At 44.0% G+C, this 27,359-nt stretch overlaps 1 protein-coding gene across 2 annotated transcripts in view; it reads left to right on the top strand.

Annotated features, from left to right (window-relative positions):
- kremen1 (kringle containing transmembrane protein 1) overlaps window positions 1–27,359 on the top strand; it is a 57,457-nt gene that overhangs the window by 5,557 nt on the left and 24,541 nt on the right. For both annotated transcript variants that reach the window (XM_069716381.1, XM_069716380.1), the window contains exons 2-3: window positions 16,908–17,070; window positions 24,945–25,036. In XM_069716381.1, coding sequence (XP_069572482.1) covers window positions 16,908–17,070; window positions 24,945–25,036 — 255 coding nt within the window. The remainder of the gene's footprint in view (window positions 1–16,907; window positions 17,071–24,944; window positions 25,037–27,359) is intronic.

Raw genomic sequence — 27,359 nt, 5'->3', positions numbered from 1 at the left:
CTCCGCAGTGTTGGCCAAGTCTTAATTTAACCAGGCATGTATGAAATAGCTTGTAAGGCCACATTTGCAAAGGCTGTGCGGAGATGTAGCCCATCAAACTAACCTGCTGCACAACCACACATATTGAAGCTGTTCTACTTTCTTTCAACACTTGCACTTGAGGCTGTCCAGGCACCAAATACAGTGATGGGTGGATGAATGACAGCATGTGTGGCGATTTCTCTTCGTAAGCTGACTTGCATGTAAACTGCTGCATAAGCTGGCAACCCCGTGTTGCATCTGGCAACGGTGGGTTCCTGCTTCGCGTCTGATCGCTGTCCAGCGGGGCACGACGCTGGCCTGGACTCTGTCAGATTCATCGCACTCGACCACAGACAGAACTGATCGGCGTGCGGTGCAGCAGGCGGAGGCGATGGTGATTTACAGCGCTGCACCGGCCCCTGAACAGGAGCTCACACAGAGGTTGGGATTGGAGCTTTTCAGTCTCGGTAACCGTTACATCCGCGTTCCCCTCGGGTTGATGTTTGATTGGTAGGAACCTATAGTCAATAGGTTGTGTTTATTTTTAGATATTGGTCTGAACATCAAGTCAGCGTGTTTCCTGTGTGTGTTGGTGTGAGTCGACTGGATGCTCACCTGTCTGTGAAAAGCAGGGGAAAAGATGTCAGGAGATTTTCAACATTTCCACAGATGCAACTCCATCATTTTCTGTGTTTTTTGTTCATGTAGTTCTGCATCTGTTCCCACCTTTGTGTTCAGGGGTGGAACTAACAGTTACTTTTAGTGTTATTAATTACTGAAAACTGTTACAGTTTATGTGTTGAGGTCCATTTATATGGTCCTCTGGAGCTTTGGAGGGTATCACATGACCAACTTTGTCAGCAGATGGAGTGCTGCCCAGTGGTGAGAGTTGTATTTATTAAAATTTACATTTATTGTCTTTATGCTGGATTAAAAACAGGGTTTCCACATTGATTCTGTTGATGAATTTCATGACAAATCCATTCTTAAGTCTATACAAATTAAACAACATACCTGGCTTGAATGCGAGGAAACATCTTCAAATTAATTATTTTGTCTTAAGTTTAAAACCCAAAGACATTTGATTTAATGATATGAATCAAAGAAAGTCAGATAATTCCCATGTTTACTGAAATTTCAGCGTGTTTGAGTAAAGCACAAATGTGAGGCAGCTGTAACCATCTGGAGTCTCTATAAACTTACAGTGTTCTTGCTCAAGATTTTAAAGGGGCCATGTCAAGTGTCACCCCTCCCCCTCCCACCCACACACCCACACACACACACACACACACACACACACACACACACACACACACACACACACACACACACACACACACACACACACACACACACACACACACACACAGATAACCACACACAACACACACCACTGTTCCTCAAACTCTCCCCCATGCACCCCGTCACCATATCTTCCTTGACTTAATCTTCTTTCAACTTGTAAACGCAGCTCATACGAGTCAGTTTATGATCGAAACCATCAACCTTTGTAACCCCGGAGACAGACGGATCTGTGTGTGTGTGTGTGTGTGTGTGTGTGTGTGTGTGTGTGTGTGTGTGTGTGTGTGTGTGTGTGTGTGTGTGTGCGTGTGCGCGTGTGAGAAGGAGAGATACTGTCTGCTTCAGAAAGATAATAACAGACCATCTTCAGCCGTTTGAAGAAACACAAGCTTGTGTTGGCAGAGGTGATCGCGATGGAGCGTCGGTTTGAGGAGAGACGGCGGGTTGTTAAAGACTTTAACATAAGGGCTTTCGGTATGCGGGTAAGCCCTCTGTGCTCAGTGTGGGGAGTGTCAGAGGGCATTATGGGAAGAGGGTGCACGGGGTCCGGGTCTCAGATGTGGGCGCTGCGGTCCCTCCGGCTTTTCCGGTTTAGAGATGGAGATGGAAACCTCTCCTCTCCTGGTGAGCTTCTGTGCAGCAGACGCACATTCAGACAAACCACTTGTGCAGATTGCTGCGCTGCACTGTGTGTGTGTGCGGCGCTGCACAACTACTGAGCTAACTGTGCTCATGATTAAACGATGTGTGAGAATCAGTTGGAGTTTTAGACTTTTTCCTGACGACTTCCAGGACTTGATTTGGAGTCAGGGTTTAAGTAATTTGAAAGTGCATATCATTATTTTGGAGCTAGCATAAAAAGGAAAGCATTTATAAATAATTAAAAAAAACAGCCTGCACTAATCAGTAAGTATTACATTAATTATGGATTACATAGAAGGGTTTGGATGTCGTGACATTCACAGAGAATAAGTACCAAATTTTGCAGTTTCCCTCAGTTCTGCTTCCCGGTTTAGCACCATTTAGCTCATTGTTTTTGGTTTCTATGACACTCAAACTTCTTGCTTGTATGCATTCATTGTCACATGACAACCACAGCAGACATCTAGAGCTTTTAAAACAACTGTACTTTATCTGCCCAGCACCGAACGGCAGGGAGTTAGCGACTAGCTGGTGAACACGGTGGAGCTGAAGACAGATTCTTCCCTCGGAGGTCGATGGAGACCAACCAGAGCTCAAGGAGGAAAGATGAGACTTAACATTTACAGGGTGGCCAGAAAGAATTGCTGTTGTTGCTCTGTGTCTGTTGGATGATTTAATCTGCGGTTGTTCACCGTATCGAGGTCACATTATGTTGGCGTGTTTAGAGGTTCTTCCACTGCCCGTAGTGGTCGGAAAATGTTATTAATAGTCTTTTAGCAGTATTTTATAATTACAATTTTCTTTTTGCTTGTGCATTGATACCAAAATATGTGTGCTTGTGCTTTTTGCTCTGGCATACAGAAATACAGTACACTGTACTAAGAGACAGGTGACCAGCAAGTTTGATTATCTGTAGAGTCAGATCCACGTTTAATAGGGATTTATTTAATTAAACAAGAGGCTTGTTTAGGAATACTTTTACGCTCTATTTCCACAACTACTGTATGAAACCAAATGAAGAATGGTCTGTTGCCTGACACCATAGTATTCACACATCCACACACTCTTTCACCACTGATTACACCGATAACCACACCTCGTGTTCTTGTCAGTGTTTTGGGTTAATTTCATGCTTTTTGTAAAAATGAATTTATTAATTACTGGTCTTCAACCTGCGTCTCTCTCTCTCTGTTTCTCTCTCTTGTCATGGCGTCTGAGCCGAGTTGTGACATCGTCCATCTTGGTCCGTTTTGTGCACAAAAAAGATGTAGTTCAAAGTCACTTTTGCTACCAGTGAACTTGTCTTTTGTGCTGGCTCTTGGTTAGTGCGTTTTTGTTACGGGTCAAAGCTTGTGAATGAGCTTGTCACTGGTTTTGGGGGTTCCCCTGGGGGATTCCCCTTAGCGCTATATAACCTATATATGTATATATACATATATATATATATGTGTGTGTGTGTGTGTGTGTGTGTGTGTGTGTGTTGTCGGTGTGTGGTAAAGCTTTTGTTTGAAGAGACGAAGTGGTTTGTTTGCGCAATGAACAGTTTGAAGAGTTTTGCATGTTTTGACCACAATGTGTGGGGGTCAGTAAGTATCTGAATAATGATGAACCGTCCACTTGAATATATTGACTTCAACCCCCCCATGATAGAACCATCAATGGCATTATAGTGACACAAATAACACTGAAACAACTCCATTCAAATCAAACAGTCGGTTTGGACTTCACTCCCAGCAGAGAGAACAGCAACAAGATGTGGTTTAGTTTTGTGTTATCATGCGGAACATCATCCATATTTTTAGTTCAGTAGCTGAGAACAATGCAGTGTCTTTTAAAATGTAGATTTTTTTTCACACTTAATGTCACGCGCAAAGTGCCTTGTGACATTTATTACCACTTTTGGCTTGAGCTTTGGCCTATATCTACATACCTCAGCATATCACTCTAAAACTATTTGGATAAAAGGGAAACTTGTTTACTTTGAGGAAAATGTTGTTGTTTTTTTTCTGACTTTTCACATAATGTGAGTCCCTTGTCTTTCCCTCAAGGACATGCAAAAGTGTCTCCATCAATCACAGTACAGAACAATCTACCGGGGACACGGTTGCTTTTGGTGTCTATTCTCTCATCATTTATTGGAATGATGAGTCATCTGACAAATGGGCTAATCTCACTAAAACTTTCTTACACTTCCTCAACACTCCCTTAAATGTTGTGTAAGTTACACACAGCAGGTCCAGTCAGTCAGTCGGTCCTGGTTGTTTTGACAGTCTGTCTCCTCTTTGTGTTGCGTCCATGCATAATGAGTTGCACACCAGCCCATATGTAGCCCTCATGAATCTTCAATGGAATGCCCCAACAGGTTAAGTTCACAACAAAACACTAACAAAACCCAACTACAAACTGACCTCAACTGACACAGGGACTGTGAAGTGAAATGCATGGCGCTTTACTCACTGAGGAGGTGACTCCTACAGGTCGCTCACTTTTCTAGCACTGTTCCCTGTCACTGATGATTTCAAAGTGCACTCAGAATATGGGCACTGACAGAAAATCAATTACGGCCACAATTATTTTATCAAGCAAAATGATAAAATCATCTTTCTCTGCTGATTCATATGATTGCAACCTCAATATTCTTGCATTCAGGACCGTCAGATGGACGGAACAAGTCATTATGACAGAACATTGTGACAGAAATTATTTAAAATCTGAAAAATAATCAACAAATTATTTCATAAATAAAATGGTAGTTGCAGCAACCTTATATCACAAAAAAGTAAACATTTTGATAAAACAGGCTCTTCCTCTGAGCATCACCAAATTTTATGGGACATTTTTATGGTGCTTTATTGAGAATATGGTAGATTAAAAACTAGTGAAAGTAACATCAGCTCGCAGTAGCTGCGTAGCAATGACTGATAAGAAAACTGAAAAACTGACATTTATTGTCTGATATGAAGGCTAGAAAGTCTGAAATGGGAAGAAAATAGAGCGGAGTATTTTCCTTTTTGCATATCCCAACACTTATTATGCTCAGCATGTCCTGACTTGTGAAGACAGGCCAACGTTTTGAAGAATTCCTTCATTTACTTGGCTAAAAGTAAGTTTGAATCTGGCTCATAGTTGGGAACACAAGAAAAGAAAAAACCTTCTGGGTCAGAAATGTGTCAAGCTGCTGCCCATTTACTTCCTGTTGACCTCTGGGTGGTGCCCCACGAGGGTCAAGTTGTGGGCAACGCCCTGGTTCTCCCATGCCAAGGGACTGGACCGCCCATAAAACCACCAACCACCAAGACGGAGGGACAGACCTAGTTATTATAAACACAATCGTGCTTATTATTGTGCCGCTGTGATTCTCGTCCTGTCGTGTTCAAAGGCTTACATCCGTTTGATCAAAGTACCTCTCTCTGTGTTCTTCCTCGCTCTCCCCATTTCTCTTTTTAAACTTCCGCTGAGTGCAGCTCTTTTTATTTTTCTCTCACCTTGTGCAAATCACCACCTGCCGAGGGCGGTTGGTCAGGCGACCCAGCATGCAAAGCAGCCGGGCCAGTTCCAGCTGCAGGATCTGGGATGGCGATGGTGGTGTACGGGTCGCCCCCACTCGCAGGTGATGAGGCATGACAGATGCGATAGTCATGTAAAGCACAGAGTGTCCCCAAACAAAGTGCTGCAAGGTTGAGCGTGTCACTCCGGTCCCTGATCCACGGAGGCGGTCCCGGGAGACAACATGGAATTAAGCTGTCAAGCTGCTGCCGGCTGTACACAACTGTCAGGCCTGAAAGAGATAAACAATGTTTAGGTGGGAGAGAGCACTCATGTGGTCAGAAGACTGGTTTGTGAGGTTTTGTTGCTCAAAGGTCAGTCAGGGCTACTCAGTGTTTTTCTGAATGACTGTGACATTGGTTTTGGACGGAGCGCAGTCGTACCTTCACTTATTCTTTCACAACTCTCTTGGTCTCAAACTATCAAGCTTGTTCTCCACGTTTTCTTCCTTCCTCACTTGCAACCAATACACCTCTCTCGTCCCATTTTAATAGCATTATGCATGAGCCGTGTTCCCCGGCCTCCTCGTGTACCTTGACATTTGCGTACGCATGAGGAGACCCACTCCGAGTGACATTCTCTCTCAGCTTTGCTGGTGCTTCTCTGCAGCAGTCGGAGCCCATCAGCTGGAACACACTCCAGGGTAAATCAAACACTCAAGAGAACAGTAATGAAATACCATAGAGCCTTATGTTCTTCCATGAATTCTATTAACTCTCAAACAAACAATTGTTTTCATTATCAAAACTCAATTTAATTCCCAGAGAATGGGATTTTAAAGGAGGTTTTAAGGCTCCGGGGAGGAAGTGGCTGATGCACGAACACAAAACACAACTTTCTGCCTCAAAGCTGGATTCTATATAACGACGTGAGGAGAGTATTATCAGCTCTGGGTGTGCTGATAACAGGAAGGGCAGCTTTGCTATTCCCCAACAGCGGTCGTTGGCTGATGTATTGTTTCTGCCTTTCAAGGAGAACTGGGACGAGAACGATTAGACTTCGGTTTGATTTGTTTTGGTTTCCTGCCTAAAACCGTTCTGGCTTCCTGTCTCTGTATTTCTCTTTTTGAACATACTATTAATAAAGCGTCTGACATAGTGTGATTAAGCCAAATTAGCTGTTATTCTTTCTTTGATTCAAACATTTAACATGTTCCAACATCTCGCCAGTGATTGGTGGGGTGTTTTGCAAATATCTCCACAGACTTGAGTTTCAAAGCAACCATGTATTTTTGTGGTGTCACATGCGATTCGGAGTTTTGAGAAGCATAACCAAGAACATAACGGGAGGATATTGAATTGCTACTGTGTGAGACATGACCTGTCCGGCGAACTTTAGTTCTTTTTATACTGCCGTTATGGTTGGGCCGGGGCCACTGAGGTCTGCTCCACTGCGGTAGGGTAATGGTAACCACTTTAAATAAATGGAGAGTAATTTTGCTGCTGAGCCTCGGGGTCTGGTTTGTGTCCAGCTGCAGCAGTTTGTGGCCGAAGAGGCAAATTGTCGCCTTTCCTCCTTGCAGGAAACGCCCACAGACGGTACTGATTTGACAAGGCCGAGCAAGTGGACATGGCTAAGTGGACAGAGCAAACATTTGGACAAGCGAAGGGAGCAGACTTAGCTAAGTGGACAGCAAGCAAAGGAACAAAGCCAGCAGCAGACTGAGCTAAGAAGCCGTGACATGGAAATGTGTGGTGGATCGGAGAGCGCAGTCCAGAGACCGAACAACATGTTTCAGTGTGGTCGTCTCTGAAAGAATATGGAAATAAACGTCCATTAACTCGAGGAGATAGTTACCTGAGCTTAAACAGTTCATGGGCTTCACTTTACAAGTAGAGGAACATCTCAGTCAACCGTTTTCACAAGCAGCCATTGTCCCTGGAGCCGCGGAGCCGGTCGTATCCCATTGCAATGCGAGGCCCTTTGAAAGAGGCTCGAAGTCAAAAGGGATGTAACCCAAGTCGCAGAGAGGCCCCGATTTAGTTGTCTGTCCCGCATCGAAGGTGAATACGGCTCTCAGAGGTGAACACAAAACGGGCCGGGTCCGCGACAGCCTACGTGGCACCAGCCGCGGCCCACGCCAACCGAGGGGTGGTCACACTCGGCCGATGCCATGAAACTGAATCTACTGGCCCTCAATAGATCCTCCGTAATGGATCCCCCCCGTCTCAGGGAGGCCGGTGGGATGCCCCCTGTCTTTTACCAGAGCCATCTGGTTCCCAGTACTGCTGCTCTTCCCACAGCCACACAAACCACAATGAAAAAGGATAGCTTTCACAGTCAAGATCAGGAACTGGAGACATGGCTGTTTAAAAGGGGTCTGATGTTGAACCTCTGCAGCAGCCTATTGTGCCGTTGTTATTATGTGCTTGGAAGTGCGCTCAGTTGCGGTTTATATGTCAACCTTTTGTGTTTTCATACAGTGGAAATGTGCCCTATTAGTGCCCTGACCAGGTCACTCCGGCAGGGTAATTAAAAGAGAGATTTCAACACGGTGGGAAAAAAAGAAGAAGCAGTGTGTCCTCAAACTGAATGGATGTGTACTTCGGTGATAGTGAACGCGGATTGTTCTGAAGCCAACAACAGGCAATAAGCAAAGCAAAGGAGATTTTCTCCACCATGTCCGTGGATGTAAAGTGTAAAAAATATCCAAACAAGCCTAAGAATGCTGAAGGAACAGACAAATGCCTCCATCTGTAGTTTACAAAGATAGACAAAACAAACACGCTGGGGCCTTTTTTCTCATGTGTTTACCACTCTCTCCAAACGAGCATGCTGGAGATTCATTGGATGCAGATGGGTGCATGTTTGTGCTCCACACATGGAGTCTGTTAATCCACCACTGCAAGCAAGAAGTAAAAGTTGCCCAGACCTCAGTATTCAGTGTACATTACTGCCATGTTTATGGAAGTTGACCTCCGCTTTGAGCAAACTGCCCCGCTCCGAGTCGATCGATCTCTCTGCAGTGGCATGTTGGTCTGCTTTAGTTACATTTATCACAACACATGGCTCTAAGCCTCACTGAGACACTTGATCAACTTAAGCCCATTTCCCAGTAATCATGTTGTTCTGTTTCTGAAGGGAACAATTACCCAAAAAAGGGCCGTCGAAGCTGCCTGTATGCCGTAGGATGCCCGGGCTGACGTGACGCTGTGGGTCTATTTAGAACATTTCCACACAGATTGACAGATGACGGATTTTATTTTTTTAACTTTCCTAATAATGGCAATTCGCACATGAAAACATTTGAATAAATAATCAAGCATTAAGGTAATTTGTCAGCAAAACCCTCATACACTCTGAATGCAGCTTCTTCAAAGGAAGGATTTTCTATATTTCTGTTTTATATCAAAACAGGACATCAGAGGACGTCACCTTAGACTTCATATTTTATATTTTATAGGCTTGAATAACTAATTACTTGAGGAATATCTTGCTGATTAATTGATAATGAAAGTAATAGTTAAGACCACAGTAAACACAAGGCATAAATACAAATAAAACTTGATCAGATATTGAATGCTAATGTGGTTGATATAACATAAATCTATGGTAAACCACATTTTATTCAGTATAGTCAGAAATCACCTGTTTAACCACTGAACTGTCAGCTGGGGCTGAAACAGAAGAGTTTTCCCTTCTCTCTAGCTGCCACTGATATACTCATTCCCCAGATTACGTTTTGGTGTCAATGTAGGACTGCTGGAAAGAGAAAGCCTCCACAACAGGAAATAACTAATCCAAACAGAAGAACAAAATATAAAACTCTCTTCCAAGTGTGCTGTCTAAAGACAGTTGGATAGTGTTTGAAAGTTTAAAAAGACTTTCAGCAACATCGGCACCTTCAAAGGAAGAATTCAAACATGAGGGCTGTGTAGTAAACTAATAATAATACTCATATTCTCAAAACTGATCCCGAACAACGGACATCTGCAGGAGCACTTTAAATCTCCACTGCTGCTTTAGAGCGGCTGCGGCTTCCTTCACCTCGTGAGATGAGTCAGCACTGTGTTTTGATAATGATGTCTGTTCAGGACAAACTGGAAAATTAACTGAGCTTTTGATCTGGTGGAGCAGTGTCGTTTTTTTTTTTTTTGGTGGGGTGTGTGTGTGTGTGTGTGTGGGGAGGGTTTAGTCTGTTTTGTTTTGTTTTTTGCATTAGCAGGGTCGGTCCCACAGATCCCTCCCCTAAACCCGAGACCTTTATTTATCCTCGTCAAACCTCATCTGCTTTGGACCCTGTAATCACACAGAGAGTGCACGGTGTTGTATGTGTGTGTGTGTGTGTGTGTGTGTGTGTGTGTGTGTGTGTGTGTGTGTGTGTGTGTGTGTGTGTGTGTGTGTGTGTGTGTGTGTGTGTTGGGGGTGGGGGTGGGGGTTCTGTAATGGTTGCACACAATCCTCGGCAACAGCACTGACAGAACTTCAGCTCCAACCAAACCACATATAATTTACATTCCTCAGATACCAGCTAACCTGAGCACAAACAGCACGATTGAAAACAGGTGTGTTTAGTGGCGACCCTTCGTGCTTCACCTTTCTTTGAGGTGCTATCTGGCTTTCATGTTACCTCGAGGTGGCTTAACTCACAAGGCAAAAGGTTGGTCGAATCTGAGGTGCATCACCATGTACGAGCGTTAATGCAGGAGCAACAGGAGACGTGGAAATCAGTAACAACCGACAGTATGCGAGAGCGGACAGAAGGCGAGTCAAAGCCGCACACAGCTTACACAGTGTTACCGCAAATTGATCGCTGCCTTTTGAGAGGCTCATCTATTGTGAGGAGGGTTATGGAATTGACAAACATGTCAAAAACATGTTAGCTCTCTCTCTCTCTCACACACACACACACACACACACACACACACACACACACACACACACACACACACACACACACACACACACACACACACACACACACACACACACACGTCGTCAGTGGGCGATATATCTACACTACAGTGATGAGTGGGTGAGAATGGCATCACCACAATGACACTGGCCCTACCACTGCAGGGAACAAAGGAGCCTGTGTGAATGTGTGTGTGCACGAGTGTGTGTGACCTTCCTCCCCTCCACGTCGGATCCATCTTAAAATACTGTGGCTGCTCCACTGATGAAAATTGCCCCTTTCATTCTTACTGTAAGTGCATTATGGGAGGGGTATGGGTATGGGGGGAGGTGGGGGGAGGGGACGCTGGAATGATGTGGGTAGGAGATTTATGCATGTTTTGTTACTGCATTTGTTTATCGGGGCATCTGACAGTGCAAGTTGGCTGAGAGATCATTTTACCATCCATTAACAGACAAAACAAAGAAGAGAGCAGAGCCTGAAACTCCCCCATGCGAGGTGTACACGGCCATTAGCAACAGTGAGCCATCATGACTCGTATCACAAGCCGTAGATCTTCCATTTATCAAAGGCTGCTTGTGACGACGAACCCATATGGGGATGGCTTATTTTCTTTACAGAAGGAGACGCATTAGTAAGACATTTTTTCTCTCCCTTGAGCCCTGCATCGGTTGTTTGTTTGCTGGTGAAGGGCCCCAGCACGCAGCTGCGCCACAGAGCTCCTCTGGAATGAGATTTTGCACCTTCAGACCCAGACCCCTGGCGTTCGGGTCTGCGTTTGCTGTTAATTTTACGAGCCTGGGCTTTTGAACGAGCCTGTCTATAACATGGGGAAATGTGAAACAAACCAAGTGTTCACTTCACTGGTGCTACATAGAAGAAGAAGAAAATTAGAGTCTGGGTTAACTATCTGCGGTGTCATAAAAACGGTCTTTGTCCCACCCTGACTCACTCTGTGTTTGCCTCTCTGTTTTCCTCTCTTCTTTCTTTTGGGCTTCATTTGGCGCCCCCCCTGCCATCCCTCTGTCTTTCACGATCCTTCCTTACAGTCCCAATGCTTTGCTCTAATTTGCAGTTTGGTTTCATTTAAGACGGATTGATCCCAGACGTCCTGATTGTGCACCTTGGAAAGCTCGAGCTGAACACTCTCAGCCCATCTCAGCTTCTGTATCTCCGCTCCGTCTCTGTACCCTCACTCATCGTCCCCGCTTTCTCCCGACTTGTTTACTCTGGTGTCAGAGTTGGTTTAAAGCATGCGTTGACTATGCAGGAGATTTCTCCTTCTATTTGTTTAACCCTGTAACCCCTGTGTGGAGAGGGATGTGATTGTGTATGTGAATGATAAACTACAGGAAACAAGGACAATGTTCGAGGTGAAGAAGCTCTTGATGTTTGGAAATATGGCATTATTTGGCACACGTTGAGTATGACTCGAGGAAGGATGCCAAAGGGAGGTGATTGAATACAAAACCCCATCTACCCTCATGTCAGGTTGGCAGACGCGTCCCTGATGTCAACATTTTGCCAGCGGCTTTTTCCCCCCCGAGGGTTTCAGTCAGTCTCTGAATGTCCTTTACGTCATTGTCAGAGACTGCAGCCCATCAGTCACTCCCTGACTGTCTGCCAAGCCAAACTCAAAAATCGTCCCACCTCGTTCCATCTTTGTCCATTCGCAGAGCCAAAACTAACCTTGCTCATCTGTGCTGTGTTTTTGTCAGATGCTACAAAGGTGGATGTTTTACACTGTGTATTCGTCAGTATGCATGCTGATTGATTTCTCAAAATCATTTGAGACATACTGCTTAATTTCAAAGCCAGCAAGTAACTAAAACAAAAAAAACAACAAAAAAAGGCTTTTATGCTTTCCATTTTTGCAACAAGCAACTTCAAACAGAGGGGATTTTGGCAGGGCTGTTAGCCCACCACTGGCTCCAGCAGATTAGAGTCTTTCCATTACGGAGCTAAATAATAGGGGCCGCACAAAAAGACGAGATGGGGCCATATTTTATAGGTGTTACCCAGCAACTTTGGCAGGGAGTCCTGTGGGTCTGTGGGTCTGTGGCTACTGTGGCGGTGAACTCGTGGGGTGGTGCAGCGGAGGGTTTCTGCAGGAAGAATGGTGGCGATCGAGGCTATTTTGGGACTGAATGAGTTTCTGATTACCCCACGTTACAACCGATGATAAAAGCATGACATGAAAATGAGGACTGTAAAAAACATTGATAAGTCATTGTCAACTGATTTAACCAGTTAGAGGCTTTTGTTCTCATCATTTGAGGGGCATGCATGCTTTTTTTTTCTTGCACTTTCATTGACCCTCTCGCACGCGGGTGCTTTTAAAGAACCCTCTTATTGGAGGGGAGAGATCAGAGAAGCCGGGCGGTGAGGTGTGGTCCATTAAACCCCCGCCCCCCAGCCTCTGGGAAGTTGTCATCAGCAACATCCAGGTTTGCTTAAAAAAAAAAAAAAAAAAAAGCCCTACAGAATATGTGCCTATCTGTGAAACCTGGATAATAAATGTGAAGCAATCTTCCTGCGATCCTCTGAAGTCTGATGTGGTTTTGATGTGGAAATGGGTGCTGTTGGGGGAAAAGAGGAACCAGACTTCTGCTCCAGCCAGCTGGGTACCCCCCAGAAAAGAACTCTGTAACCCGCTACATCTGGCCTGGTTTGGCCTGGCCCTGGCCTCTGTTCTCACTACACCGACATTAATGAGCACCACAACAGTAATGGCTACCAGTACACTGTGGGGGGACAGATTGTGTATTATTAATCAGATTTCTGTCATCTTTGTTTGCAGACTTTGGAGGACCTCTGAAACTCCATGTGCCGTATTGGCTGTGCAGCGTCCAGTCTTTGGTTTTGTTAGCGCCTGTACAAATTAGTTTTTGTGCATAGCACTGCACATGCACGCTTCTATCAATTCATTTTGTGTCACTTTATTATAGTGGAAATATTGCTTTTGCACAAAGCCTATTTTGCCATCCCCAGAGCCCAAAGCATGTAATAAAGATGGAAGGAAGCTCTTTATGTCAGCCTTCTGTGAGGAAGCAGTTGCCTGTAATTATCGCTGCTTTTCATCCCTCGTAGCAAACACAACAAATAAGTGCTCTTGTGCGACCTGGCAACGTGTTTCACAGAAACTATTTGTTTGTGAGCTTGTTTGTTTGTGTTCTAGAGATCACATGACCAAAGCCCTTATACTCTTTCGTTCTCTCTCACCCCTCTTTTCTCAGAGCATCAAGAGCATTTGAAGTTGCAATGTGGAAGTCATTAACCACAAATCCCAACAAATATAATAACAGGGCGATTAGCTCTCTCTCAGAGATCCTCTGCTCTTTTTTCTCTCTCGTTGCTGGGGTGGTGCTGTAGTCTGTGAGCGCAGGGCTTGGTCAAGGGCGAGTCCTCCTCTTCGCTTTCCCGGACTTTTTCTATTTGTAGATCTGCATGTATTTTATAGGAGCCTTTTTTTCCCCCCTCTTCTCTGTGTCTTTCATGCGGTGGTGGTTCTGTTTCCCATCACAGCCTATGATGAAACCACAAGAAAGCCCAGGCCCATGTGACGAGGGCGCAACAGTTGCTTGGTGACAGGGAGGGTGGGGTGGGGGGGGGATTAGAGGGGAGGGGGCCTGAAGTGGTGACGGTCCAATCAGTGGATGAGCTCTTCATCTGCTCCGGGACAAGGATAAAACGCTCATATCTGCACCGCTCCAGTGTAAAATTGGCCTTTTCTCTTAAGCTTGATAGATGTGTGGGCACCCACAGGACTTTTAAATGGCCCATTCATCTTTACGATGGCCTCACTTATCTCTGAGTCCTTGCAGATCTGCTACTTCCCATTCCCACCACAAGCAAATGGTGCCTTGAAACCACATGGAACACCCCCCTCCATCCCCCTAACAGTGGCAAAACGCTGCCATATTTACCATCTCGTCCTGGAAAGCTAACTTGGCCGCAGCAGGGCGGAATGATTGCCAGCGGCAACCCGTTCCAAGCGGACCATGTGCAGACAAGCCATGCTTCATCCTGAAACTCCAGAGTAAAGTTTCCTGAAGGAGGAGGAGAAGAGAGAGCAGACATTTACAAAGTCATTTGGCTCTCTCTTTTTGATATAGCGCATTGAGCAGCGCTGCACAGCCAAGTTCAGTCAGTTTAATACCTGCTCTTTTTGAGGAGGAGATATTTGAAGGACGTGAGCTCATTTGGGATGCAGTGGGTTGCCCTGTCCCTGCCTGATGTTATCCTCTTTGACTGGGGCAGTAACAGTCGTGATTGCTTTTGGGGAGCGGTGACTCATAATTGCGCTTGTGCCGCTGCCAAACTCCCCACAGCAGTGTTTCCTTGTCTTTCGTTCTGGCTGCCGGCATCCAGAAAAATGTAAATACAATAAGAATTCATCATAGGAGTCCCATCTTCCCACATGTATTACATTGTACAAAACATATCCAAATACTATCATTGTTGAACTGTACCTCGGCACCTGGCACTAGTGTTGATAAGAGAACACCCCCTGAAGTCTTCCGCAGGATAAAACGCTGCTCTCTGGTGACCACTTACATCTGCTTACAGGTGCATCTACTGAGACCTGAGGAGTGTGCATTATTTCACAAGCCTTGCCTGTCCTCTGGGTGTCAGCCCCATCATAACGTGTTTCCTCCACCCCTCGTCTACGGGTGGCAAGAGCGTGACCCCTGTTGTAACACCATTAAGCTGTTTTTCTACTTTTATGGAGTCGTGCCCTGCTTCAAGCACTCTCAGGTGGATTTACGATCTGGCGTCTGATATCCTCGCATGCCAAGGCTGTATTAATTTGCTAAGAGAGAAGGGAGCCGTTTGCAGACAATAGAGTGGCATCATAATTGCAGGAACCTGACACCATGCCGCTCCCTGCTGCTGTTGAACTCCTGTCAGGCAGACGATGGATGGCTGATAAGCTTGACTGAACAGCGCAGCCGAAACAACTTTAATTAAAAGCAACTTTGGCTGACACACTGAGAACAGTCGGGGCCTCTGATTTACTCCAAAATTAAGTGTTAGCAGTACTTTTGTGGTGGATGCAAGAAGCTGGAATGCGTGTTTGCGTGCAAGCTAACTGCTGTAAATATTGCACAGCGTGGTCTGAAGTATGGGAATGTAATTACTAAACTTTCAAGCGGCGTGATTCTGCATTTGTTCACATCTTCTGATAACAGAAAGAAGTTGTACTCTGGAGTTCATTGATCTCGAAAATAAGAAAACTCTTTTAGATCCATAAAACAACCTCTAAGAATCAGTTAAGAACGGACCTGGCAGCAGAGTACAGGAGTTGCATTACAAGGCTGTGAGGCTCAGGGATCCCCAAAGATCTGTTTGTCTGTTTGACTTGAAAGGGGATGATAGAAAAAACAAAAGCAGCAGAGGAGAAAAGAGCAGAAGATGGTGAGTGAGGAGAACAGATGATAAGACACACAAGAAAAGAAGTTGGGAAACCTTGGATTCAAAAGAGAATGAGCAAGAGCCTTGGAGCACAGCTGGCTCACCAAGGGGTATAATGACTGTCATATTGCAATGCATTAGCTCATACTCAGCCCAGACAGCTTGACATGATAAAAGGGGCCGGTCATTGGCTAACCGCATACATAGCAACAAGATCCCATGGAGACGAGCCAAACAAGCAAGTATTGGTTTTTTTCTGTATCTGTAGTCGATCCATGTGCTCCTCCTTGACATTTTGAAATGCAGCTATCACTAGAAAGTTTCATTTGTTTTTTCATAATGTGTTACACCTTCACGTGTGTTGCCCTTGTGCCGTCTTATGCGTGTAATCTTTGCACACAGAGACGGTGAAAAGCCTGGTCTTATCCCCCCTGGTTACACTGAGCGGGTATCCTGCTCTGTCAGTCACGAGCACCTGCAGCATGAGTAATCATAACAGTTGCATAATAAATTAATGTTTTCCATTGTAATGCAATCAAAAGAGGAATTCAGTATTTGCTGTTAAAACTCTCTTGACAGGAGCCCCCCCGAGGCTCAGTATGTAGAGAGGTGATCCCTCCATCAGCCATTGTTTATTTGAATTCTCTCTTTCAGGACAGGAACAGTCATTGCTTTGCCTGGGGAACCCAGCTCCCTCTGTTTCTCACTCTCTCTGTGACTTGGCCATATGGTTGTTATACACTTCCTGGAAATTCAAGCCATATTTGCCTTTGCTGTGTATCTGTGGGGCTTTCCCCCCCCCTTCATGCTCATGTGTTAGCATTAATTGAAACAATACTGTCATTGATCTTGCTTTAACACTTTTGGCCAGAGCTTAAAACGTATAGTGCTACGGGCAAAGAATAAAATTCCTCCAAACTTATCGTCTATAAACATTCCTAACACATTAAAACATTTTAATAGCACAAGAGTTTTTCACAGAATCCAGATTCTCAATAAAGCAGGTCACAGATGTGGCTGAGTTTAACATGCTGGTTAAAAGCTCTCTCCAAGCTTTTGATTTTCATCTTAATAGATGTCTAATCCCATATTTTGATATATATTTATTTAATTTCTCTCTTTGTAGAGTGTTACACTGCCAACGGAGAGGACTACAGGGGCTTCCAGAACCAGACCAGCCTGCATGGTGGTAAACCTTGCCTCTTCTGGAATGAGACTTTCCAGCACCCTTACAACACCCTCAAATACCCCAACGGAGAGGGAGGACTGGGCAGCCACAACTACTGCAGGTGAGTTTATTTTTTCATGTGGATATCTGCTCGTAGTATAACTCATGGACAGGGTTTGCGCATGAAAATGCCGATACAATGATGATATGCTTGGCTATGATCAAAGAGTTACTATGGGATTGAATATTGTAACGCAGGGTTGACCGACGGGACAAACAGATTTTCTATAGTTTAAATCAAAGGCTGGCAGACTTTTTGTGGCCACACGAAATCTCAAAAGTAAGTTTTAATATGTCATACAAATGTAAATATCATGCAAATAGTGTACCTCTAAAGAAGCACTTCCAATCTTTATGTATTCTGATCCTTGAATACAAAGTAGTACTAACCTTTCGGAGGCCTCGAGATTTTAAACTATCTCATATTTCACAATAAAGGATTACAGATTAGTGAAATGTTTTCTTCTTTAATATGTCAGTAATTATCTCAGGACCTCTCCGATTAATCTTGCGATCCCTTAAAGGAAATGTTTTGGGAAACACTCTTAATTATTGTCTTTCCATGAGTTAGCTGAGAATATTGATGAAAGCAGTTTCATGTTGTTTTGCTTAATATGAAGCCACTGCCGGAAGCTGGTTAACTGATCTTAACACAAAGACTGGAAACAGGAGGACACATGTAGCATAGCTCTATCTAAAGGTAACCCAACCCACCGACTTTCACCTCTAAAGCTTACTGATTAACAGCTTATATTTCGTTTTTTACTTCTGTACAAAAGCCGAACCAGTAACGTGCAGGTTGGGAACCACTTTTCCAAAACCATGTCTATTAAAACCTTTTTAGAAGATCAGTGATAATACTTTAAATGCAGCAATGAATTACTTTCAAACTTAAACTCAAACTGTGTCATGTTGCATTTGAAACATTACTGATTGTTAACGGATTGATAAAGAAAAGACCGTCAGAGTGGACCTGTTTTTTTCCCATTTTAAAGAGGCTGCAGAAGGAAAAGTTCCTTTAGATATTTTTTGCGAGCCTCCGTTATTCCACCACACATAAGCACGCTTTAGCTGTGGTTACCTGGAAGAATAACAATCCGTCCCTCTTGTTATTTGTTTTAAACTAATCTCCTATTGTGCTGAAGATCCTGCAGGTTTACCACAAAGTCGTAAGCAGCGGCTCACAGTGGCCGTCTCTTTAGCACTTATGTTGTTTATGTTTATGATAATTGTGATTTTTGTTAATGATGTAACAAATGCTTTGAATAGCCTCTTTAAATCTTTTCTTTCTTTGAACTTTCTGGACAAAGCACCTGACTCGGTCAATAATTTAGAAGCGGGCTGCTGTCGTCTTGCGAAGGGTTCGAGCAGAGCGGACCTGCTCAGACATTTCCCTCTGAATATTTTATTGATGGTACCCGAAGAGAACGTTTAGCACTGTCATCACAAGGAGGCAAACATTCCTGCAGCGTTTGTGTAAGCAAATCTCCATCCCTCATCCTTGGAATGTGAAGGGACACGGTGGCTTTGGGTGTCTAGAAAGTCCTTTCTATTCTTCAGTCACACTCCAAGAACTGTCAGCGTTGCATGCACAACTGTCAAACTTGTGTATTTTCAGGCAGCCGCACTCTCTTCGTGAGTCAGTTCAAATTCACCGAGACGTCCAGAACAGTGGCTTGGCCCAGATCGCCAGGCCATAAGAAACAGAACACCTCCTCTCCTCATCGGCCCGAAGCCTCTGAAACATTTCTCTAAGTCATAGTTGTAAAGTCATAGCGCAGCAATGCTTTGAAGTGGCCCTGGACAGATTTGTTTTTACTCGAATTGGATGGGAATTCAGAAGATTTATGAGTAGAATACATGCAGAGGATGGAGGAAAGCTTTCCCTACACATTAGGAGTGCATTCGATTCAAAATGAACATCTTCATTGTTTGGATTTGGCTGTTTTCTTGGCCTCTGATGCAGTTAGCAGATTTTCCAACTCCCTGACAGCTCATAGCTTTGCTTCTTTCCAGACAGAGGGATTTCTGTCACTAAGGTCCAGAGCTTCAACTCGTCTCAGACTTCTTCAGTCACCCATCAGCAGCGCTTTGGGAACCAAAGTGGCCACTTCATTGTGAAAAAATGAGGGATGGAATTGTTGGCATATCTGCACAAGGTCAAGTATTTGTGCATGCGTCCACCCACATGTCTGTTGCGGTGCGCACGTGTTGCGATCATGAACACACCCAGAGAAGAGGGGTTTATCCTACTGCCTAGAAAGATGTGTAATGCTTGATTTGTTTGGTCAAAGGAAGCTGGCTCATGAGATGGATTTTTCCAGCCCTGTGGGAAACTGTCTTGGACGTTGTTGCGCAATTTGGATTGCAAATCGCCTTATTTACATGAGGTGCATCTTACAATTCAAATTGTTTCCGCTATTTCCTTAATGCCCTTTAACTGTCAAACTCTTTCTCATTTTCCTATCCTATCTTTGTTTGTCTGTCATCGGAGGTTTAGATTTTTGTCGATGTTTCTGGCTAGAACTCCACAATAGCCGGTAATCCTTTGGACAAAAGGGGGAGGCAGCAGAATGAACACTAGAAGGAGGGGTAACAAAGCAAAGCCAGGCAATTTTGGCATGTCTGACCCTGAGGCCAATTGTGGTTTTAAGAAATGAGAGCTGAAGCCTGGGCACAGGTGGATAATATGAAGCCAGAAACCAGTACATGTCTTAACTTTAACACACGTTTCCAAGCACGTATCAGATGAAACAGAAAAGCAGAGGATTACAAACTGACTTCGTCCCATCACCACTTGTTCCTGGTTGTGATTTAGTCAAGAGGGCGGTAGAGTAGTGCTGAAGAAAGAACCCTAACAGCCCCCACATTTCATCTTTATAGCCTGCCATAAAATACCCCAGTGAAAACAGGGAGAAACTGGGCAGAGGGGAAATGTCACATTACTTCCCCGCAAAGAAAGGAGCACAAAGCCTCAGGAAAAGGACAAGAGCTCTCGTGTTTAAGCTGAGACTTAGTGAGGCTCATTTTAGCAGTGAATATCACATTACTAATCACGGTTCGACTCATTTCATATCGTAAAATAGAGGTAAATGATCTCCTCCTAAGTCTGGTATTGAGCTTGAATGTGGGTTTGCATTCATTCCACACTTTTACACTTAAACAAGACACTTTTTTTCAGTCCTTAAGTACTTCTTTGACCTTTTCTGAATACTTCATGGCATTCTTAAGAAGAACATCACACGAATCAAAGTACTGATTTATGTTTAATTTATTATTCCTTCCTATCAGCCCGTTCCTACAGGCTGATATTGGACACCCCCCACACCTCCACGTGCATTAGTATGAGGGTATGAAGTGCATGATGGTTCAGCCGGTAGTTGAATAGCCTTCCCATCCATTTGATGGCTATTTATATGCAGGTGTGTGTGTGTACTGTAGAATTTATGAGTGCTCACGATGGCCTCTAATGCTTTTCCCTGACATAGATGAGATAATGGAAATGCCAGAGTGAATAGTGTTCCCCAAGTTGATTGTAATTGAATCTCCATGATGTCAGGTGCAAATCTGAGGTCAAGCAAACTGCAGCCAAGTTGTCCAGTGGTTGTATGACAATATATTAATTATATTAATCCCAGGGCGGTTCTTTGTTAAATTGAAGAAGTTAATAGAAGTCTTCCACAAGAGGATGTACTGTCTGATGGTAAAGCATCAGCCATCAACATTACTGTAATATCAGAATTGTAGTAGGAACAAATTTCATGCAATAAAATGTACCCCTTATGTATTTGGACCAAGTGGCAACGAACAGTGACGTCACCCGTTGGTTTGTGAACGGCCAATTTGAAGCCTCGAGTTCGGATTTCGACGAGCGCCATCTTGCTACTTCTGAGCGGTTTGGAGCCGGTAGTGACCACAGTTGGACAAACTGGGGGAGCGAGCGGGGGATCTGACTCGATCTGATTGGAAACCCGGCGATACTACGTCCCTCCCACCGATATCCGTAACCTGACTGCACCACAGGCCTTTCAGAAATCCTGGATATTGTAGCGAACATATACGTTAATGTTTCGAATCCCATCTAATGAGTTCATGTTTGTTTCTAAGATGTCATGTTTTGTGGATAAATTTGAAATGGCAGACAGTTTTCTAAAAGTATAATCTTAAGCTTTCAGCCACCTTTAGCGGTGCTTGTCACTGTCTTTGATGGTCCATTAATGGATGGTTTTTGCCGAAATACACAAGGTTCTACCTTTGATTTTATGTACACAGATTTATAATTTGTCTTCATGTCTCTGGTCTGCAGATTACCTCATCAGGATTTTTTTTTGGACACATACCGTTGCTTTTATCATTTCCCAATGTTTTTAGCACTTTAAAATGAATTCTATTCATCTTCATCGTATTGCGGTGGAGGCAGAAATCTTAAAATTTTGAGTGCAATAAATCAACATGGCGAGGTATAACAGAGGTTGGGTGAAAAACAAATTCCTTTGTAATTCAGGTAATCGTTTTTATAAAGATGCTGGTCAAAGCACACAGTGTCACGTTTATCAGCTCCACATGACCCATGAACTTCACGGCCTTGTATTTAGCAGAAGTAGACTGTGAAAGAACAACAATAGACAGTAGACTATACATGTCAGCCCACAACCAACAAGCCCTCTTCTTCAATACATGCATTCATGCAGCACAGCAGCAGGCAGCAGTTTGCATGCTAAATCATCAAGTCAATTAAAGAGTCTTCTCTCAGGCGGTAAATTGCCAGACTCTGATCTGCTGTTGACCTCAAATCCCGATCCAGACAAGCCTTTCACCACCACTTTGCAATCAGCATTTCTCCTCTCTCCAATTCTGCAAAAGTCTAGCTTTCATCTTTTTTTTTTTTAACATGTCCTCTGGTTTCACTAAACAAAAGTTTAAAGTTCTGCTAACTAAACAAAAGTCAGTCTAGCATCTCGCTTTAAGTTTATCTCATGAAAAATGGTGTTCCCTGAATTCACGCACATAGTTTGATGTGTATGATTTTTCGATTGTTATATTTAGTTTCACTGTGCCAAGAACTTTATAGATCATCTTACATTTTCCAATCAAAGTAAAGAAAATCTTTTGAACAGCAGCCAGCGAGGAACAGCTGTTTTTCTCAGTGTTTAGACATAAGCCACTCTAAATGCAGGAGTGGAGAGCCTGCAAGGCAAAATGCAATGTGGCTATAATTGGCTCTGAACCGAAGTGTGTGGCTCACTCCGAGCAAAATGAGTCAATCAGTGTAATTGTGCCAATTAAGTGTCCAAACATCTTCTGTGATCTACCCCTGGGTATAGGAGTGTTTCGACAAGATCTTCTACTCAGAGCCAAGCGGGGACACACACACACACACACACACACACACACACACACACACACACACACACACACACACACACACACACACACACACACACACACACACACACACACACACACACACACACACACACACACACACACACACGGGAAGCAACTTTCATCTGAGTTACTCCATGACGTGCTGCTGGCTGGCTGTTGGGTTAAATTAATGGATTTCCATCCATCGGGGTCTGCTCTTATCTGCACTGTGGCACCTCAGCTAGTCTGAAACTGTCTGCGTTCCACCTTCTGTTTGACCTTCCCTCCCTCCTCTCACACCCACACACACACACACCTTAACACAACATGCACAGTAGCACCCCGGGGCAGGATTGATTATGTTTCTCTGTTATGTGGGCTTGCCTGTTCACTTTAGCCATGTGGATGATGTTCCCATGCTTCTGCTAAAAGGGTGTGTGCAGGTGTGTGTCTGTGAGAGAAGAATGAAAACGCTATTTGGGCACCGGAGCTTGGGAGAGAGCTCGGAGGGGAGGAGCCCACCACATCATTTACTGATCAAAGATGCTGGTGGGTCAGAAAGGGGGTGGGCGGTCTGCTGAGGATGTTTTTTAAGCACTCATGGTTGTAAATCATGTCTGCCTCCTCAGGGGGTGATTAAGAAGGTGCAGTAAATTACAGAAGTGGCTATAGTATCTTATACGAGTTCTGGGGAGTCATATTTCAAACAAGCCTATAATGCGTTGATAGGCATGAAAGCGAGAAGAGCAGAGAGAAATGGAGAAAGGGTATATAATCCAATGTTTTGATGGTTGGGCCCAGATTTTGCTCTTTTCAGCCATTTCCACCTTCGCTTCGGGCTCAACAAACAGGTGTCTGCCTCCAATCTGGGTGGAACAACAAACAGATCTGGCCTCATGATATGGTGTCCAGATTTACTGGAAAACAAACATGGGAACATGGGAAAATTTCAGATGGAGAGTGGTTTTGATGGGAAAGAATAGAAAGCAATGGGACGAGATGAGCTTTGTCTTCACATATTCCCACTGGCAGCAAGCTGAAGGAAAGACAGTGGTAACTGTTAGTTAAATAAGTAAAAGCTTAAAGGCACTTAAACTGAAGTTCAATCCTGAAAAAAAAATCTTTAGAACGACATCTTTGTCAATACCTCATTCTGAGTTTGAAAAGAGAGGAGGAAACTCAGGATACTGTTTTTGATAGGAAAAGAAAAGAAATGGAAACGCCCTTCACAACTTTGCACACAAAAGGCGAAACAGGATAGTGCAGTCCTGCAGGGCTTTTCAAGATGCTACAATGAGGTGTGTCAAAGGAGATGGCAATTACAGTCAGGGCAAAAAAAGAAAAGAAAACAGCGATGTCATCTTAGAAGGTTTTTATAGTCAACAAGGAGTATATGTTTACATTTCCCAGTAATACTGAAATAAAACTTAAAAGAGTTCAAGAGCTGCTTTGATTTAATTTATCGGCAATTTTGAAGTTACCATAAGGCTCGTGCTTTATAAAGTTGGATGATTACCCTGGGGATATGGAGCCTGTACAAAGCTTTTAGGTATTTCTATCTTCATTCCCACTTCTCATCGCTTTTGTCAGGGAAACTGAAAAGGAAAAGCACCGAGGGGCCTGTCAGCCTTATTATGATGGGCTAAAAGTGCCTTGATGAGGTTTAAAAGAGGCCGAAGCCTCAGACAAAAGCTCGACCCCATCACCCGTCCCTTTTTCAGGTCTGTGTCTGGCCCAGAACAAAGAGCCTCCACCCCCGACCCCCAACTGGACCAATTGGTCTGGCCCTTGACTGACATGCATGGTCAAGCCTCCAGAGTGTGGAAGGAGAAGCTAAAGCAACAAGCACCAAGGGGGGCTACTCGGGATGATTGACACGGCTGAGATAATCTCCCTCTGAAAGACTGTCGAGGTTTCATCTCTCTTCAGAGGGGCTTTCAGTTGATGTCCTGTCTTTGTGTTACGCGTTTGGCCCTGATAGCCCATCTATCCAATACTGCTTTCATTACCACTCCAACACACCTCTAAGACTTCATTTACTTAAAGACGCAGCTGCATGAATCAACACCACGTATTTTCATAAGATTTCCATCGACTCTAAATGTCCTTCTGACTTCATTTCGTTGAACAAACAAAAAACAAAAAAACCTGCACCACAGCAAACATCTGGTCGAGTAGGACAGACTTTAACCCGTGTTTAAGAACAGCTGATTTAACAAAGTTGTTCACGTTATTTACTTATATATACGTTTTTGTTTTCAAACTGCTGAATAGGCAAGGAGTGTTTTGATTGTGGTTTATGACCGCTGCCTGTTAACCAGACAAACAGCACTCACCCAGATCATAGTTTAATATTTTAAAACGGGCTGAAACTAACAACTATTCATGAGCAATTAATCTGCCTATTATTCTGCTGAATAACTGTTTTGGTGGAAAAAAAATAATGCATTTTTATTATGTTTAAGGTGTTAAACACCAGAAGAAATTCATTTTTACTATCATGTACGAAAAAGAAAAAAACTTCAAATCCTAACAATTTGAGAACCAGAGAATGCTTTGCGTCTGCAGGAATCCTGATGGGGACGTTCAGCCCTGGTGCTACATTGCCGATCACGAAGACGGGATCTACTGGAGATACTGTGACATCCCGACGTGCCAGAGTAAGAGACGGCCATTCCTTTATCTCTCTCTCTTTCTCTGCTCTTCCCTTCCATGCCCTCAGGGCCGTATCGTGGGCACACGGACCAGCCGTTTCCATCGCTGTGCTCATCTTCTCGTCTGCTATGAATAGCTTTTATGGACGATATGGCTTGTACACAGCTATCATCATCTAAAAAATGTCTCTAATTGCCTACCGTCACCCATCCTCCTGCCATGCCTGGGCCTGCCCTTACTTTAATACAAGCTGTCAATCACTATCTGTGTGTGTGTGTGTGTGCGTTTTTGTGTATGTGTTCATATGTTTCCCCCTTTGGCTTTGTAGCTTGTTTTGACATGCTTTTTGATGTGAGTGATTATCTTCATCTACCAGTTTATTTGTATATTTTGCTCACCTATGGGTGTGAGAGTGTCCCTGTCCAGTAATTCCTGGATGAATACATGTGATGGACTGTTTACGCTGAGAGATTTAGTGCTTCTGTGCGCTCTCTTGGCACATACTGACAAAGAGCTGTCTGTCTTTAATCCCCTTACTTTCATTTACTCCACCTTTTTAATCACCTCTTTGAAAAACAGACTCGGGTGGGTGAACTTTAACTGTTTTTGATGCCAAAGAGCAAAAGTCCTGCAGAGGAGGTTCAGATGTGGTGATTAACTGCAAGCATGTCAGCGTCACAAACAATGATGTTGCTATTTATTTAAGGTTATTTCAACATTTTCCATTTTAGTCTTCTGTGCATAAAAATGGCCATAAAGGTTAGGCCGGAGGTGTTATTGCATATTTTTTCTCAACTAAAAGAATTTCATAACTGGAAACAATGTCAGGCATACATTCTGTCGAGCAGAACTGAATTATTCTGTACAACTAAAAATAAATATTTCACCAGCTTATTCAATCATGAATAACATCCCATTTTGTTACATAATTGACCTCTTATTGTGAGGTTACACATTCCTCTTTTATTTTTTCAGAAATGTATTTTCCGTTCTATTTCTTAGTTGTTCTCTGTTTTACTTCTGTTATCGCTGCCTCTGAATAGTTGATGTGTGTGTGGAATGCAGTGGTTAGCACTATCACCAGCATCAGCGCGGAGGTTCTGGGTTGCTGCTGGCCAGTCCTGTGAGGGGTTTTCATGTTCTTTCCGTGCCTGTGTGCAAACATGCATCTTAAATTGCATGCGAAAAGTTGTCTGTCTCCGTGTCAGCTCCGTGATTGACCCCACCTCTCGCCCGATATCAGCTGAGAACACCTCCAGCCTTCCCACGTTCCTCAAAGAGGATGAACGGTATGGCTAATTGATGAAAAAAAAACAACTGGTGGTTAGTAGTAATCAGACAGAGAACTTAGAGATGACTTTTCATTGCAATAGGTACCAGCAGGCCCGAAGAGCCTCCCAGCCCCTCCAGCTATCCCACCATTATCCTGTCTGAGTAACATGCTTGACTAAAGCCTGCTGTTTGAAAGGCTCAGGACCCATTAGCCCATCTAATAATGCCTGTTTGCTGCATGGCCTGTGTATCTATGTTTATCCATGGTATTTTTGCGTGTTCATGTGTATAGGAGCTTGTGCGTATCCCATTAGACATTTGACTGACCTATTTCAAACAACTGTCCACTTGATTCAGTGTGTCTCGGCAGATATCCCAAACCTTTGTGGCGTGGGAGGAAAGAGAAGAGCAGGCTGCACCGTCTCTGTTCGGAGCTCCTTATCTTTGGTAAAATTGGGCCAGCTTTTGTTCCAGATGGGTTTGCCATGTGCTGCCTCAGCCTTTTTTTTGTCTGGGATCCAGCGCTGTGCAGCGTGTAACACGTCCTTGCGACATGTGGCCCCATTTTCTAACGGCTGAGAGCTGTGCCCGTATCGAATGCTGCTTTATGGATCGTTCACCCATTCTGTAGAAGTTAGATCGAGCCCTGTAAGGTAAGACAAAGAGATGAGGTTTACTGAGCCAGGCATCCAGTGTCATGAAAACACACTTGTTTAGTGGAGACAGTTTCTCCCTGCAGGGATACCAGACTGAGCTTTCAGACACGAATGCTCCGTCTCATCTGTTGTGAAACCACAAACGCCACGTGGTGCCTTCACCTTCTGGCGCTGCCTGTTCTCAATCTGCTGCATTTAAAAGTTTCGGCTGCCAATTGAGAGACTGCTGATGTTCCCTCTGTGTCAGGGTTCTCAGCCTGCGACTGTTAACAACAGCTTGAAAAACAGTGTGGCGTGCCGGAGAAAGGCCAGCAGTGGTCTTTCTTTTCATTTCGTCTGGCCTTTGTTTTTTTCTACTTTTTCTGCTCACGTTTGACGTCGTGTGGTCGGTCGCCGCTCG

This window comes from Brachyistius frenatus, unplaced genomic scaffold (genome assembly GCF_029030835.1).
Source record: "Brachyistius frenatus isolate BFR_SWC_R1_liver_20210118 unplaced genomic scaffold, ASM2903083v1 Contig_156, whole genome shotgun sequence".
Classification (NCBI taxonomy): Eukaryota; Metazoa; Chordata; class Actinopteri; family Embiotocidae; genus Brachyistius; species Brachyistius frenatus.
The sequence above is the reverse complement of the archived record's forward strand: the minus strand, read 5'-3'. Positions and strand labels throughout refer to the sequence as shown.